The sequence below is a fragment of the Cupressus sempervirens genome, chromosome 10 (assembly GCF_028749045.1).
Source record: "Cupressus sempervirens isolate cs-2001-9-10 chromosome 10, ASM2874904v1, whole genome shotgun sequence".
Classification (NCBI taxonomy): Eukaryota; Viridiplantae; Streptophyta; class Pinopsida; order Cupressales; family Cupressaceae; genus Cupressus; species Cupressus sempervirens.
This window is the reverse complement of record NC_143127.1, coordinates 127,143,689-127,162,091: the sequence shown is the minus strand read 5'-3', so window position 1 is coordinate 127,162,091 and position 18,403 is coordinate 127,143,689. Positions and strand designations below refer to the sequence as shown.

The 18,403-nt window shown below is 32.6% G+C and overlaps 1 protein-coding gene across 1 annotated transcript; it reads left to right on the top strand.

Annotated features, from left to right (window-relative positions):
* The first annotated feature begins 1,229 nt into the window (after positions 1–1,229).
* On the top strand, positions 1,230–2,159 carry LOC149532950 (non-specific lipid-transfer protein-like). The gene is made up of 2 exons (XM_089805396.1): positions 1,230–1,660; positions 1,747–2,159. Exons 1-2 carry the CDS (start codon positions 1,290–1,292, stop codon positions 1,754–1,756), a joined length of 381 nt encoding a protein of 126 aa, XP_089661522.1. The 5' UTR covers positions 1,230–1,289; the 3' UTR covers positions 1,757–2,159.
* Positions 2,160–18,403: the final 16,244 nt, after the last annotated feature.

Genomic DNA, 18,403 nt, shown 5'->3' with positions numbered 1-18,403 from the left:
TATAATACACATCCCTAAGAAGAAGTTTTCTTCAACAACCAAGCTATTTTTCAGGCTATGTGAGCTAGAAATGAAAAGCATGAGAAGCCTTGAAACAAGAGCCTTGAAATTAGAAAGTTATTGCTGAAATACATTAATAAAATCATAACTAGACTGAATCAAATACATGTAGAAATTGATAAAATCATAACTAAGATAAACAACATAAATGAAAATGATATGTTTGGTTTCCTTTAGAACCTCATGAGAACGTTAGAATAAAAAGTCTACAAAGTCTATGGAACCAAAAGAATGAGAAATACAATATTTTTGTTAGAGGTGATAAATGTAAATATATTCGAACTATTAGACTAAAAAGTTTTGGAAAAATTAAAGTGTGATGGTTGGACATCTAATAAAAAGAATTTGCACCCATGAGCATTGAGAGAATCAACCAATTGCATTAAAGGTTTTTTTTTTTAAATTAAATTTTTTCACTAACATAAAAACATAAGAAATGCGTAATAGAGAAAAATAATTGAAAGCAATAATTGATGCATAAAAATAAACAATATAACCTAATAAATGCTATATCAATAATTTGTATAATTATTAGATCAAATATTTATACAATATATTAAATATTATTTATAAATTTAGTATTTCATAAATTATTTTCCAAACTAGTAATTTAAAATTAAATCATCCGTTTAAAATATAAATTTTCATTGTATAAAATCAGTCTCAAAACACTTTTTAAATCGAAAAAGACATATTTTCTCAAAGTATAAAAGAAGCTTCCTAATTACCACGAACTTGAATTCTCATGTTCTTTAGATTAATTTTATTTTTATCTTTAACAAAACAATAAAAAAAAACAATCAAAACCACCAGGAGAAGCTTAATGAAACCTAAAAACACATTCTACCAAACATAGCTCTACAAGTCAGTGAAACCTGAAACCGCACATTCTATCAAAGATTGCAATGCTAGTATGACTCTTCTTTGTTGAAGGCATCTCCCTTCAGCCATTTGTTCTTAGAATACCAAACAACAAGGCTTCACCCAATTTTATCCGCGGTAAGTTAGCTAACCCACCAAAAGACTTCTTACCACCACGCAATCACCCCACAATAAGAAATGCAATACAAAAGTGACGGGATTTCCTAAGATGTTAACTTATTTCATAAGCACTTTACTTGGATTTGATTAAGCCCAACAATCAATTCCTTAAACTTATATATAGGCCAATCCCACAACCAAAGTTTTCAAAGAGAGGTAATCTGAGCTCCAACAATCTGTCAATTATCATGGCAAGGGCAATGGAAGGAAGTCTTGGGTGGAAATTAGGGTTCTTTGTGGTGGGAATAATTGGGGTTGTGGTAATGGGAATGAGCAGGAAAGTGGATGGCGCAATGACATGCTCAACTGTGGTGAGTGATGTAACTCCGTGCTTGTCTTACGTTGCAGGGAGCGCTGCTCAGCCCACAGATGCATGCTGCAATGGCGTTAGATCTCTTAGTGCGGCCGCCACAACTACGGACGATAGGCGAACTGCATGCAACTGCATAAAGTCTGCTGCCTCCACGTCCAATGCTGATTATGATAAGGTTGGGAAGATGCCTGGCCTCTGTGGGGTTAAGCTTGGCTATACCATTACTCCCTCCCTTAACTGCAATGGGTAATTTCTTAACCCTTCTCTTCTTCTCTCTAATTACTTTGCCGGCTCTGGCTATATCATGACTTAGGCTTGTTTTTGAAATGCAGGATTCCCTGAGATCCGTATTTCGTGGTGGGACTGCAAATGGACGAATCATGGGCTCCAGTAGAATTATGTTACCTGTGTTTGAATTTGTAGGAAATTAACATCTTTTCCTTATATGTTGTTAGTGTGGAGTGGCGTAGCTCTGCCATGTCAAAGTAAATAAGCATAGCTTGGTATGGAAACGCCTGATAATCTTTGATACATACTCGTTCTGAGTCTGATCTGAGATTGGGCTGGATATCTTGTCCTTTCTTGTGGAATGAAATTTAGGATGCTCAAACAAGGGAGAATCTAATTCTGAAATTCGTTGTTGTGTTCAATGTTGTGCTTGCATAGTTCATCGCTTTTGTCCATTTTAGGCATGCCCTGGATAATTCGATATATATAAGTTAATCAAAAATTATTGTTGGGTTCATTGTTCTAATTGTATATGTTCATTAATCTTGTTGATTTTATCAGTGTTAGTCCATTTCAAATACGTGTTGACTATTTTTTTTTCTCGGATATCTAGTAGTTCAAAAATTATTTTTTTAGTTGTTCTAATTGCATAATTTTCATTGATCTTGTCCATTTTGTACACATTAGATAACTTTAAATACAATTTCTGCATAAGTATCTAATTATTGGAATATTATTGTTGGTAAGATCATTCTTTTGATTGCATATTTTTGATAATGTCCTTTTTAATTTGGTATCTGACTATCCAAAAATTATTGTTAGATTCGTTGTTCTCACTACATATGTTCAATCGCTTTTGTCCATTTCAGGGACACATTAGATAACCTTGAATATCCTTTCTATTTGGATTATGATAGTAATAAATGCATTAAGAGATTGAAAATCTTGACCCATTCTTTATAAATAGAATATAAAATGGAGTCTTTTTTTTGAATTAGAATAGATTTTTTTAACTTAATTTTAATTTAGTCTAATGTATTTGAATTATTCAACACAACTATTAAATTTTACTTGAACTGTTCATTACAACCAAAACCTAAACAATCAAAGATGCATCCAACATTTGGTATTGTTCTATAATTTCTTAATATAGTCCAAATATCTATAATAGAAATATAAATAGTAATTTAAGAATGAATATTAAAAAATAGATTTAAAAAATGAGTAAAACAATGATAATTAATAGTTTCTCATATTTAGTACACTAATTAGTAAGGAATGTATTCTAATGATTGCATTTAATATTAACATAGAAAATCTAAAAAAAGAAAAAGAAATGACTAATAGTCTTATATCTCTTATGATCTCTAAAACTCTTTCAAAATTCGTCATCATTTTAATTATTTATAATGATTGAACTATAGAAATATAAATTATAGCATAGAAAATAAAATAAAAAACAAGTAAAAGACTAATACTCTCATATCTCTAATCATCTCTAAAGTTCTTTTCATTATTCCTTATCATTATAATTATTTATTATGATTGAACTATAGAAGCTCAAACTTCTTTGGATAATTATAATCTAGTCACTATCTATATATCTCCATTCCTAGCCTATGTTACCCTAGGCTACCTTCTTTAACCTTAATTTCCATGAATGTACTATACTCCCTTTGTATATAAATGTGTTTCCACCAACAAGATGTTAGGCCTTATGTATAGCTACAATCTTTTTTTTTTCTCTTAAAGGTAAGTTTGTTCTTCTTACTTGAGAAAATATAGTTATAATTAGAGTAGTTCATTTCTATACTAGAATAGATGGAAACTTCTGATGAAATGAATAAGTATGATAGCAATTAAAGAAATAGGCACATATATAGTTCACCATAAAATTGGATTTTCCTATTCTATAACCTTATATCTATCTCAAACTCCTTAAAATATATCCAAGAATGAATTTTTTTATACAACAATTATATATAAAATTATTGATCTTTTGAATAACCTTAATGACCTTCACCTTAGTATCTTTTACAGGCTCAATATTTCCATACATTTACACCTTCCACTTCAAAATTCATGCATAAGCATGTGACAAAATGTTGAAATATTTTCATCATTAATGAATGATTAACTAATTATGTTAAATTGAATAACATAAGGTCTTCAATTATAAAACCTTCAATTGGTGAAACATAGTATTAGAGTAAGAGTGATTTAGTATAATTAGATTTAAACATTCTAAGTATTAGAATAATGATGATTATCCTGAAATACAAATATTCAACACCCCCTTCACCATCATAACATATTCTCTAATAGATTTGGAGTGTCTATTATTGTATTCTCTTATAAATATTAGCTTTATTACATCCAAAAATAGTAGTATATTTAAGCCATGTAAATGCATGATTTATAGCTATTGTTATATAATTAAAAAAAGTATGTATACATAAATTTCTAAAGAATACATGTAAAGCGTAGTAACTATATGTATGTATACATGTACACATATGCATATATCTATATATGTATATATATACAAATACATAAAACACTCACAAATATGTGTGTGTGAGTGTGAGTGTGTGTATACATACATACCGTATACATATATATAATGAATATACATACATACATACATACATATGCACACACACACACACACATACATACATATACATACATACATATACATACATACATATATATACATAGATACATATATACATATATATACATACATACATATATGTATGTATATATACATATATATACATACATATATATACATACATACATACATACATACATATACATACATACATACATACATACATACATACATATATGCATGCATGTGTGTGTGTGTGTGTATATATAAATATACACCCACACACACACACACATACATATATATATATAGATATATATATACATACATATATATACATACATATATATACGTACATATATATACGTACATATATATACGTACATACATACATACATACACACACAAATATAGATACATGTAATCTTACAACTCTGTACACATGAATAAGACGTGTCTTTACTTATAATATACATTTTGGGTGAATTTTTTTGTACTGCATCTATAAGGTTTTATATGTAAATGAGCATTCTTATCATACCTCAAATAATGAAAAATTAAAATTAAATAGTGGATCCATTTACATGCCATCATCATATTGCTATGTTAATTATATAACAATTCAATCAACCCATCTATATGAATTTAATATCCTTTGTGACCTATATATATACACATACAATAACAAATATATTTAAATTATTATTATTCAAGATTATTATTATTAATTTTCTATAGTCTCATTATTTAGTGTCCTAAATTATACACCATCTACATTTTGATGTTAATCTTAGCACCCATTTTCAAGGTATTACCTAATTCAATGTCGTAATTTTGATCTCACCCCTTAGTGCCTTGAACCTTGTGTAGCATGGTTGGGATAGAGTAGGTTATTCAAACTACATATTAATGGTTGTGGTATTTTTATTAATGCCAAATCCTAGTACTATTGAGTTCAAATATATATCTATATATGTAGACATATTTACACACACACACGTGTGTGTGTGTGTGTGTGCGCGCATGTGTAAATGTAAATGTACACACGCGCGCGCGCGCATGCGCGCGCGCGCACACACACACACACACACGTAATGTATATGTATACATATACATATACATGTAATCTTACAACTCTATACACATGAATGAGATGTATCTTTATTTGTAATATATTTTTTGTGTGATTTGTTTTTGTATTGCATCTATAAGGATTTATATGTAAATGAACATTCTTATCATACCTCAAATAATTAAAAATTCAAATTGAATAGTGGATCCATTTGCATGCCATCATCATATTGATGTGTTAATTATAACAAGTCAATCAACTCATCTATATGAATTTAATATCCTCTATGACCTACACATGCGCATGTGCGCTCACACACACACACACACACGCACGCACACGCACACACAATAACAAATATATTTAAATTATTATTATACAAGTTTATTATTATTAATTTTCTATAATTTGATTATTTAGTGTCCTAAATTATACACCCTCTACATTTTGATGTTAATCTTAGCACCCATTTTCAAGGTATTATCTAATTCAATATAGAAAACTCAAACATGCTCAAAATTTGTAATATTGATCTCACCCCTTAGTGCCTTGAACCTTGTGTAGCATGGTTGGGATAGAGTAGGTTATTGAAACTCCATATTGAAGCTTGTGATGTTTTTATTAATGCTAAACCCTACTACTATTGAGTTTGAAATTAGCTAGATCTTAAGAGATTTATCTTAAGGTGTTGTTCATGAGTTTAGTTAATTTATTTATGGATTTTTTAAAATGCTAATAGAGTATATGGTTAATTGTGAACCCTTAATGGAGTTTTTTTATTCTTAGTATGTTCTTGTGCTATTTTTACTTGTATAATGATAATGACGTGTATTTTAGATAAAATAATATAGATGATGGTGGAGGGGAATGGTGATATAGTTCATGTTTGGATGTTATGAGTTTTTGGTTATTGCTACAATATAATCATGATGGAACTATAATAATATGGTGATTAGAAGTGTTAAGGCGAGGATTATAGTTATAAATATGAGCATTAGAAACATGGTGTTGAAGTAGATATGATTTTTATGGTCATGTTCTCAATATAGCCTATTATTTTATTTGTCATATCCTAAGTGAGAAAATCATGTTGGAAGTGTGTGTTGATAATTTTTGGTTGGTGAAGTTTACAAATGCATGAAAGAACATTAGAGATTATCTAGAAGAATTATTTGCATCTGTCTAAACATTATAGTATTTTTTTGAGTTGTGTAATTTAATTTTTATTTACTTGGAAGTTCATAATTCTATATTTTCATATTTTTGATGTTGCAACATGTGATTTTGAAAAAATAGGATGTTGGTAGTTTGGTCATTTAAACCATACTAGTCTGGAAAATAATTTATATTTTTCTACATTATACATTTTTAGCAAAGACTAATAGTCATGTTATGAGTATTAGCATAGAGTGAAAATTCATAGTTTGGGTAATGGACCTTACTACAAGTAATTTTTGGTCATGAAGATATTTGTATCTATTTTAGTTGCAAGTCAACATTGTCCCTAATTCTAATATGAGATAAGTGTATGGGAGTGTTATTGGATGCTCAAGCAATATTTTTATGTCATCAACATATCATTATTTTATCCATTTGATGTTGCATACTATCTAAAACTAGTTTCCTTTGGGATTGAAGGGTTTATTCTCTTTCATTTTCCTATGGATTTGGGTTCTTCTTCCAAAAATAGAAGTTTTGATGATTTTTTTTGGGGATTCTATATGGGCTAGTATGATCCACAATGTAGAAATTTTAGTTATTCTTTTTTTGCTAACTCATAAAGAGAAAAACATTTCATTAATTTGGGATGACACACTAATATGCTTGATGTTTTGGGCTACATAAGAATATGCAATAAGTTATTTTAGTTCCACCATATCTTTTAATTTATATTTTTTCACAAAACACATATTTTTTAGGTTGACTTTGAGTCATTTCTCTTCTTCTATTTTAGATGACCTAATATATCATTTTCTTGATAATAGAGTACATATAGAGAAGATAAAATTAATTGCAAAGAATGAAATATGGAAGATGTGAATCAAATGCAACAAAGGTGTATGATTGAAGGTTTATGCAAAACTACGAAATAGTTAATCAAATGCAACAAAGGTGTATGGTTGAAGGTTTAAGCCAAACTACGTAATAGTTACCAAATAATACATGTCAAGAAAAACTATATTCCTTGGAAACTAATAGAGTTTATGACCTAAATGCTTACTCATTTTATTTCATGTTTTTTATGTATCCTAATCTAATATAGTGAATCTCAACAAACAACAAATTTATATTTCTTTGACATAATGTGTCCGTGCAAAAATTAATTTATTGAATGTGAGCTTCATGAAGAAATGAACCTAATTATAATACTTGTTAATATATTATGAGATAATCCTTAGTGTAGTTCTTTTATTATTTCTTTTTTTAAATAAATATATTAGTGTTTCTAAGTGATTCATGATTTTCTTTAATTTTTCAAATTGGTTAATGTGATTTCATATTTTTTTATTAGAAAAAATAATATTTTGAGGGACTTCAAACCATATAAAAATAAACAATACAAAAAATGAAACCATCAATAAAGCAACCAAGAACCCACAAGAAACCGTTAACACAAAAATTGTTGATTCCATTCCTAAAACTTTAAAAAAATCTTCTAAAATATTTTCTACTCCTTTGTTAATTCATTATTAATACATTGTACCTTGCTAATGACACTATCAATTGAAATAGATCACTTTTTTTAAGTCTTGTGAGAGGCCCAAACATAAAATTGAGGTAGAACATGATTTATAATCTCTTTATTTGACTTAATAGTTCTCTGAAAGGAATTAATCACTCTATAAAACTATTGGATAAAATAGATTATTTTGGATTAAGGTAAAATAACATTTTACAAAGATATGAAACCCAATAAATAGCAGATTACATAATAATGACAATGACATCCAAAAGTAGAACTAGACTAGAAAAGAGATGAACTTTCATAATTTCTAGCAAACTAGCAAAAAACAAAAAGACCAATGACTAGAACTATACATAATAAATCAAAAAATACCAATATCAAATAGAGACACCAAAAGTAAACCAATTCCTTAAGAGACCTTAGGATCCTCTTTAGTGTTCTTCAACGTGAAGGTTTCCTTCTTCTTATTCACTCTATTTCTTTTCCTTTCTCTTGGACCCTCATCATCTTGTTGGGATTTATCCTTTCTGATAAAATCCACATTAAACTCAATTCCTTTTCTAGCCATGAGCTTTTGGATGGAGTTGTGGATTCTACTATCACTATCCTAGACAAGTTTCTGGTATGAGCTAGATTAAAAAGATTATCTATTAAACCCCACAATCCTATTTGAGCTTTTCCCCATAGTCAATGGAATAATAGCTATTGTTCTCTCTATTATTTTAGGATCAAGCAACACTAAGGAGGGCTTGAATATATATTTCAACCCATTGAATTTTCTAGGCTAATTTTCCTAATTACTCAAACTCTTATGAACAAGTATTATACTATGTCAGTTTCACTTCACTCAATCAAAACATTTACCAATCATTATATAAACATAAGTGAATATATCTAGAGAATATATAAAATCTACATTAGACATCTCAAAAAGTGTAGCAACATATTATATCACTATCCTTTCTCTATTCTTTGGCATGTTCGACCTATTAAGTTTTCAAGAATCATTACAAATGTACTAAGCACTACCTATATAATATGTGTGTTCCAAATGCAAATCCCCATAGACACACACATATTGAGAATAGATTATGAATATAAATGGCCATTAATTGAACATATATATTTATTAATCATATAATTAATAATAATAAATATGTGATTGCAACTTGATATGTGAAGCCAGGGTGTTCCAGAGATTGATGGTATGACACTATGAAGTTGATGAAGTAAGGTAGTCTTCCTGATTTGTATACCCTACTCTGTGTAAATATACTAAGAATGTGAAAGAAAATACAGAACAACAAAAATGCATAAACACAAAGTTTATCATGGTTCACCACAAATTGTGGCTACATCCACACTGAGAGTAGAGGAATTATATTAATGAGAAAAACCAATTGAGTATACAATACATGCGATTAGCATTTATAGATCAGAAATGATCAGCTAAAGAGATAAAAAAAATGGAGGGAAAAACACAAGTGTCTATTGGCCTTCACAATTCAACAAATCTCCCACTTGAAGACAACAGATACACTAGCTGATAATCCATTCCCCTACTCCACATGCTGATTTAGTTCTTTTTAACAAGGCCAAGAGAAGTCCTGGCACATTCGAACTTCTCCTTGGCAACAACCTTCATCAGCATGTTCTTTGGATTGATCTTGGTATCAATTTTGGAAACCTTTAGTTTTCCTTCTACTACCACATAAGAAACATAGTGAGCATGCTTGTCAATATGTTTGGAGCATCGCTAAGAGGAATGATTGTGAACCATAAAAATTGCACTCTGACTATCTGAAAATAAAACATAATCATCTTGTTGACAATGTAGATCGCTGAATAAGCATTGCAACCAAATCATCTATCTAGCCCCTTCGGAAAGAGCCAAGTATTCGGCTTCAGTAGAAGAAAGTGCAACACAATGTTGCAGTCTTGAGGCCCAACTAATGGCAGCCCCAAAAAATGTGAAAGCATAACCAGTAGTAGACCTGCACTTTTCTCGATCTCTAGCAAGATCTAAGTCACTGAATCCTTGCAGCTGAGTATGATTTCTACCAAAACACAATGCATAATCAGAATTACCCTTGAGATACTGCAATATCCATTTCACTACTTCCCAATGAGGTTTTCCAAGATTTCTCATGTATCTACTAACTACTCCCACCGCATGAGCAATGTCGAGACATGTAGAAACCATAGCATACATTAAGCTACTAACCACTGATTTATAAGGAACATTAATCATAAAATCCTTCTCATCTTGTGTTTTGGGACACAATTCAGAACTGAGGCGAAAATGAGGAGTAAGAGGAATAGGGACGTGCTTAGCTTCAACCATGCCAAACCACTCTACAAATTTGTCAATATATGATTTTTGTGACAAAGTCAACATCTTTTTCTATCTATCTCTAGTGATAGTCATCCCAAGAATCTTTTTGGCTGCCCCTAAATCTTTCATGGCAAACCGAGAAGCCAACTCTTTCTTTAGCTTGCAGATTATTTGAGGAGAAGTACCAGCAACTAGTATGTCATCAACATAAAGTAATAGTATAAAAAACTTACCACTAGGAAGTCTTTTATAGTAGATGCAAGGATCTGATTTGCATCGAGTGAAGTTATGCTCAGCCATGAACCAATCAAACTTAATGTACCATTTTCTTGGAGCTTGTTTGAGTCCATACAAACTCCACTTTAGCCAACAATAGAGATGTTTTTTCCCCTTTTGAACAAAGCCTTTAGGCTATTCCATGCACAATTCCTCATTGATGTCGCCATGTAGAAAAGTCATCTTGACATCAAGCTGTTCAAGCTCAAGATCCCAAATGGCTACCACTCCCAAAACTGCCCGGATTGTAGTCATTCATACAAAAGGTCAAAAAATCTCTTCAAATTCTAAGCCCTTTTTTTGAGCATATCCTTTGACAACTAATCGAGCACAGTACCTTTTTCTTCCGCCATCTACTTCTTTCACCTTATATACCCAACGATTTTTTAGAGCTTTCTAGTTGGGTGGAAGTGGAACTAAGTCCCATGTTTTATTTATTTTAAGAGAGTTCATCTCTTCTTCCATTGCAATCATCCACTGATTTTATTAGTACTTTTGCAGGCATCTTTGAAATGAGCCGGCTCTACTTAATCAGAGGTTAAAATCTCAGGATCTACCTCATTAGAATAAAGTAGCTCATAATCTGAATATTTTGCAGGCATTTTTCTCTTCCTTGTAGACCTCCTCAATTCAATTGTAGAATCCTTTATTTTATCTTGACTAGAGTTATTTGTAGAAGGGACCAATTCAAATGGGGAGCCTGTGACTGAGATTCTTCTTTTATTTGCTACTGCCAAAGGAGAGGAATTCCCATTATCATAATCTGGGATATGAGTAGAAAAACCATAGGTGTGTGGTAGTAAAGGCATAGCTATAGAGGTTTTTGAAACCATGTTTCCATCCCCAAAGTTGTGGTTGTTTGACTTCCCATTCCCAATGGTGAAGCAGACTCGACTGGAGTGCTAGGCAATAGTCCATCAACATGTTCAAACATAGTATGATTATTCTGCTATCTACTGCTCGGGCCAAAGGAAGTAACACCTGTGTTCTGCTCACAAGACGTGTTCTATCCTTTTGTGGTAGCCAAATCTAATCCAAGCTACTGTAATTGGCCACCATAAGAAGAGATTCCCCTTCCCTCATGCTCTGTCATTGTTTGGTGCCTTTTCATGGATTGATGAAGAGTATTATATGAACCAAAATTTGAAATATATGGAAGAGCCTGTGTGTTATGTTGAAAATTGAAGCCCCCAAACCTGCAGATAGTCTGCACAAAAATGTGAGATTCATCAATCCTGTGAGACTTAGTGATGCCTCTTTCATTGTTGACAGGAGTATTGTGAAGACTATTCTCCAACAACTTGTGTGAGTGATTAATAGAATTCTGCAGCCCATGTCCCTTGACCTCTTCTGGTCTAACATGAGAGTTAAAATTCCCAATATGGTGGGATTCATCGGGCTTGTATGAAGGGGGGGGGGGGGGGGGGGGGTGGCTAGAAAAAACCAGACGTTGATTGTCTCCAAATTCGAAAGGCTCTACTACCCGAGTGGAGGCACCAGATGTAAAAACAGCTCCATGTATGTGATGAAACAACTATGTATCACTGTGAGCATGATTTTCCCTGTATATTCCATCACCAAGCTGTTCCTATCTTCTTACAGCAGAAATTTCACTAGAAAACTTTCCTAGCTGCCCAACATGGTTAGAGGTTCCCCTTCTTTCATGCTTTGTTTGTTGTAATGATGGTAGAGTATGAGAAGAAGATTTTGAATCACTGCTAACACCAGGAAATGGAGCTAAAACAGAGGTAGGAGTAGACACCATAGGCTGAGACTATGGATTGAATGATGAGATATTCTCATTTAAACAGGACATTGGAATAAAATCTTCAACTATTCTTTCTTGTGATGTTGCTTGAAGTGCCGAAAACTTTGTCTCATTAAATACCACATCTCGACTCCTTACAATCTTCTTTGCAATAGGATCCCATAGTCGAAATCCGTACTGATCTTCACCATAACCCAAGAAGATACATTCTTGTGATTTTGAATCTAGCTTGCTCCTTTTTTCTTTAGGAAGAATAACAAATGCTTGACACCCGTACACTCGAAGATGTGAGTAGGAAATCCTTCTACCCAACCATTCCTCCTTCAGAATTCCAAAGTCCAAATGTGATGAAGGACTTCGATTAATCAAGTATACTACTGTATTGCAGGCCTCTACCTAGAATTCTTTGCCTAAACTGGCATTAGATTGCATACATAACTTTCTCAAGTATAGTTTGATTTAGTCTTTCCACTGCCCCATTTTCTTGAGGGGTGAATGGCACAACTTTCACCCGTCAAATACCATGATCTGCACAAAATTTATCAAACTCCAAAGAAAAAAATTCACCTCCATTATCTGATTTTAAACATTTAATTTTGTGCCCACTTTGATTTTCAACAAGAGCTTTAAAATTTTTAAATTTGGAGAAAATTTCAGACTTTCTAGACATCATATAAACCCAAACCTTTCTAGTACAATCATCAAGAAAGGAAACAAAGAAATTTGTGCCTCCATGAGAGGTTACCTCTGTTGGATCGAAGACATCCGAGTGCACCAACTCCAATGGTGTTGTCTTCTTATCATGACCATGCTTCAAAAAACTAACACGCTTTTGTTTTCCATGAAGACAATGTTCGCAGAATTCTAAATCTATTGATTGGAGACCCAGAAGTTGCTCTCTATTAAGCATAACCTCTAACCCCTTCTTGCTCATGTGGCCTAATCTTTGATGCCAAAGTGTGACATCGTTGTTTGCAATAGTCATCGCAGCTCCCACCTCATCATTAGTTTCTACAACATATAGATTGCCAACTTTATCCCCTTTGGCAATAACCATGGAACCCTTGGTAATTTTCCATGTGTCCGTGAGGAGTGTAAGAAAACCTTGAGCATATAACTGACTTGCGAATATCAAATTTCTTTTTAATTTGGGAACATACCTAACATCTTGAAGCAATAATTGAGCACCTCCTTTAATTGATAACAAAATATCCCCCTTTCCTACAATTTCACAAGCCTTGTTATCACCCAAATAAACATTCCCAAATTTACCTTCCTTGTAGTTTGTGAAGGCTTCACTGCAAGAAAATGCATGAAATGAAGCCTCGGAGTCAATTACCCATGAATTCGAAGTTGTGTCACTTGTTGTAAGAACCAAAACACCATCACCAGGATCATGAATGATGTTTGCTCCGCTGTCCAAAAATTTTTCTTGAGTTCTTTTATACTCTCCGTAGTCCTTTTTGACATGACCAACCTTTCCACAAAACCAACAACTGTTTTGTCTACCTCGGGATTGTGACCTTCTAGCTGATTGTGATCTTCGGTTGTTGTTATTATTTTTGCCTCTATGCTGAGTTCTTCCTCTATTTTCTGTGCTAACCATTGTTAGTGCATCGCCAGATGAAGACTCTTTATTAGTTCTCCTCATGTCTTCACTAAGCAACATAGAGGCTACCTCATTGTAGACCAGCTTGTTTTTGCCGATTACGAAAGTGCTAATTGCTATGACCACACCATCCTAGCTATCCAGTAAAGAACATAGTAAGATGACCAATTTATTTTCATCATCTTGAGGCATACTGATGGAGTGGGCTTGACATAAAAGAATATTCAACTCATTTATGTGATTTGACATCGTTGTACCATCCTTCGTCTTTAACTTGTAAAGCTTCTTCATGATAAAATTTTTATTTGCAGTAGATGTCGTCTGATACATACTGTGAAGTTTGTCCCATACGTCTTTTGTTGACGTTTCATTGTTCACATTGAACAACACATTCGGAGATAGCGAAAGAAAAATCTTTGTCATTGTCTTCTCATCAGTTTTAGTCCAATCTTCATCTGACATGGTGGTAGGCTTCTTTGCTTTACCTTCAATTGCTATTGCAAGATCATGCTTGACCAAAAGTGATCACATATTTACCTTCCACAAACTGAAATTCTTCCTCGAGAATTTTTGCACTCTTGTTTCCTCCATGACTTCAGAATTTGGTCACTGAAATCGATTATGGCTCTGATACCAATTGTAAATATACTAAGAATGCGAAAGAAAATACATAACAACAAAAATGCATAAACACAGAGTTTATCGTGGTTCACCAAAAATTGCGGCTATGTCCACATTGAGAGTAGAGGAATTATATTAATGAGAAAAACTAATTGAGTTTACAATACATGCTATCAGCATTTATAGATCACAAATGATCAGCTGAAGAGACAAAATAAGTGGAGTAAAAAACACAAGTGTCTGTTGGCCTTCATAATTCAACAAATCTCCCACCTGAAGACAACAGATACACTAGTTGATCATCCATTCCCCTGCTCATTTGCCGTTGCACCAAAAGCCATGACTATTAATGAACATGGAACACCACATAATTAACCACCTGTACGCAGGGGAGCACATCACATCACCCAACAATCTCCCCCTCGACGCACATACCAGGTGCTTACGCAGGTCGAGAAGGCACCGAAGAGATTTGAACCCATGACCAGGCCAAAACCAGGCTCTGATACCAATTGTAAATATACTAAGAATGCGAAAGAAAATACAGAACAGCAAAAACGCATAAACACAGAGTTTATCGTGGTTCACCACAAATCGTGGCTACATCCACACTGAGAGCAGAGGAATTATATTAATGAGAAAAATCAATTGAGTTTACAATACATGCAATCAGCATTTATAGATCACAAATGATCAGCTGAAGAGACAAAATAAATGGAGGGAAAAACACAAGTGTCTGTTGGCCTTCACAATTCAACACTCTGTACTCACACTTTGCAAGTGACACCGTCATATAGTATCGTTGGAACATGTCCTTCGTTTAATTACGCGAGCGTGAAAGCATATCCACCCTTCATTCTATTGAAGATCATTTTGAAAATATATGCTCGCGTGAATTTCAAAGACTGGCTATGATAAATTTCCTGCTCACTCCAGTTTGGAAATCTGTTCTTTCATCGCCATTTTGAAGTAATCATCATACTTCCTTCTACACTGCTGCCATGCTTGACTCCAGTTGGCTCTTCTCATTTGTGTATCTCGAAATTTTGTTTTGGATTACATTTCTTTGGTAGTGTTCTGTATCAAATGGTATCTTACCCATCTTCTCAATGAAACTCTACCAATTATCGGCTACCAATTAGTTTGCAATTATCGCTGGACTATTAACATGGGGGTTCGGCGTGGATACTCAAACCACGTGTTGACTACTTTTCCTACTGTAGATTTATTTTTAACATTTCTCTGTCTGTCTTGCATGGTCAATGCTAGGTCACATGTCACTGACGTTGGATTCAATGCTTATACATGTCCTCTTAATTCTTTTGGGATGCAGCAATTCATATCTTCTTCCAATCACAAGTTTATAAATTTAATCTACTTTGAAAATCATTCATTTACCCTCCCGATTGTTGCTTCAAACTTATCCCAGGTTCTACTCGATATCATAAATAAGGTGGGAGTCTTGAGCATTCACAAAAATAAATTCGTGGATGCTTCCTAGGAAATATGATAGATATGATATGTTCTCACTTTGTAACTCCACCTTCATCTGTTCACGACATCTACTACTCGCAATTGACCGGACATTCTCTTTTAGGGCTGAAAATAAGCGTGATTTGATAACACTTCGAACACTCATCAGTCGAGCCAATCTTTGAACCAACAATTCCTTCCACAAAGTTCATTTTCTTAATCACCCCGCAATCTGAACAACTCCTCTTTCTCCTGCTACGTGTTGATCTCCCTTCAAGTTGTTTTACCAGCTTCATTTTAAATAGACTGTCAAAGAAATTGAAAGGGGGAAATGAAAAAATATTATTTGATAATGAAATGTACAATCTTGGTGTAAGAAATATACAAAAGGGTTAAAGGTATTTGCAGGATCATGGTGGGTCAATCTATATTCTTAAGTGGCAGTTCAAAATCATCAAATCAGATTTATGTAAACCTAAAATGCAATTTTGAACTAGTTATTAAGTTTATTTTAAAAAGTTGTAATAATAGAATCTTGAGGAAATTGAATTTAGTTTCTAAACTACTAGGTCTTATCTAAAAATAATTTGGTCAAAAATTTATATTATAATATAGTGTTACAAAAATTTTAAAACAAAAGTACCTTAATCATGATTAAATAATTATATTTTTAAATAATATTTTAGAAAACAATAGACTAATGCCTGGATGTTGCACATATTTTTGTATATTTTTATTGCAAATAAATAATTAAATATGAAATTTCTAGCTACAATGTTATTAGAAAAAAGGGCTTGTGTCTAACCACCTTAAATACTTCTAAACATTATGAAATTTAAATTATTATTTTAAAATTGTATTAGGAAAAACATAAAATGTTTCACATCTTTTGGATTTCAAAAATGTTTCATGATTTGAAAGTTATAGTTATTTTTTAGTCAATCTATAAATCAACATCTTATAGGTATCCTTTAAAAAAAATAAGTAATAAATACTTATCAAACTAATATTTTGACATCAATTAAATTGCTGCAAATCTGAGAATGTCCTCTGAAAAGCCTTTTTGTTTCATTCAATTCCTTCAAACTAGAACTCATTAGATACATCATTGAAATCTACAACACTCATAACCATTGCAAATTCACATTTTTTGAGTTTATAAAGGAGGTTTGGAGATTAATAAGCCTTATTGGATACGAAAAATCCTCCCATACAAATATGTAAATGAATGACATGGAAAATTGAGCGTGTGGATTGAAAGTTGAGGAAGGGTCATGATTATCCTCTATATGATCCATGTGATTCCAAGTCAAGTGTCTTTTTAAATCTCCATGATCCATGTTATTATAAATTGTGACATTTGTGTGTGTGTGTAGTACAACATATTATATCATAATATTTTTTTACCATACATAGTATAACATATTATGATATAATATTTTTATTATAAATAGTATAACATATTATATAAAATTTTAAAATGGTATATTATATAGTATATAAGACATTAAACACATATTATATATAGGGACAAATGTGTTGAAAGGGGTCATAGGTTTTGCATTGATCCATTCACCCCATATGAACAAGTGTAATGTGTCCATAACCATTTTAGGGTCATATATCAATATCAAATGTGTCAAAAGTGGTCATAGGTTATCCAAGGACCCCTTTCAACCCATATGAACAAGTATCATATGTCCCTAGGGGCCCTAAGACCCCTAGGGACATATGGCATCATCAATGTATCTAAAAGGGAAATAGGTTATACAATGAACCCTTTCAACCCATATGAACAAGTGTAATGAGTCTTTGGGGTCCTAAGATCCCTAGGTCTTGTTATCATCAAATGTGTTGAAAGGAGTTGTAGGTTATCTAATGACCTCTTTTCACCCATATGAAAAAGTGTAATGTATCCCTAGGGGCCCTAGGATCCCTAGGGACATATGTCATCATCAAATGTGTTGAAGGGGGTTGTAAGGTAACCTATGACCCCTTTCTTCTACCCATAAGAACAAGTGTTGTGTTTCCTTATAGATCCTAGGACCCATAGGGACATATGTTGTCATCAAATGTTATGTCCTAGAGATGATGGTTGTTTCTTCCATAGAAATGATTTCTTAAAAGAGAAATGCTTAGAATATGATAGTTTATCATAAAAGTTGACATGTTTCCATGAGGGGTGCGAAGAAGATATTGGAAAGACGATAGTTTCAAAGAGGGTTTATGAAATAGTGAAATAGACATTCAAGAATAGAAATGAAGGCTCTAGATGCGAGTTGGTTGCAAAACAAATGTGTGTAG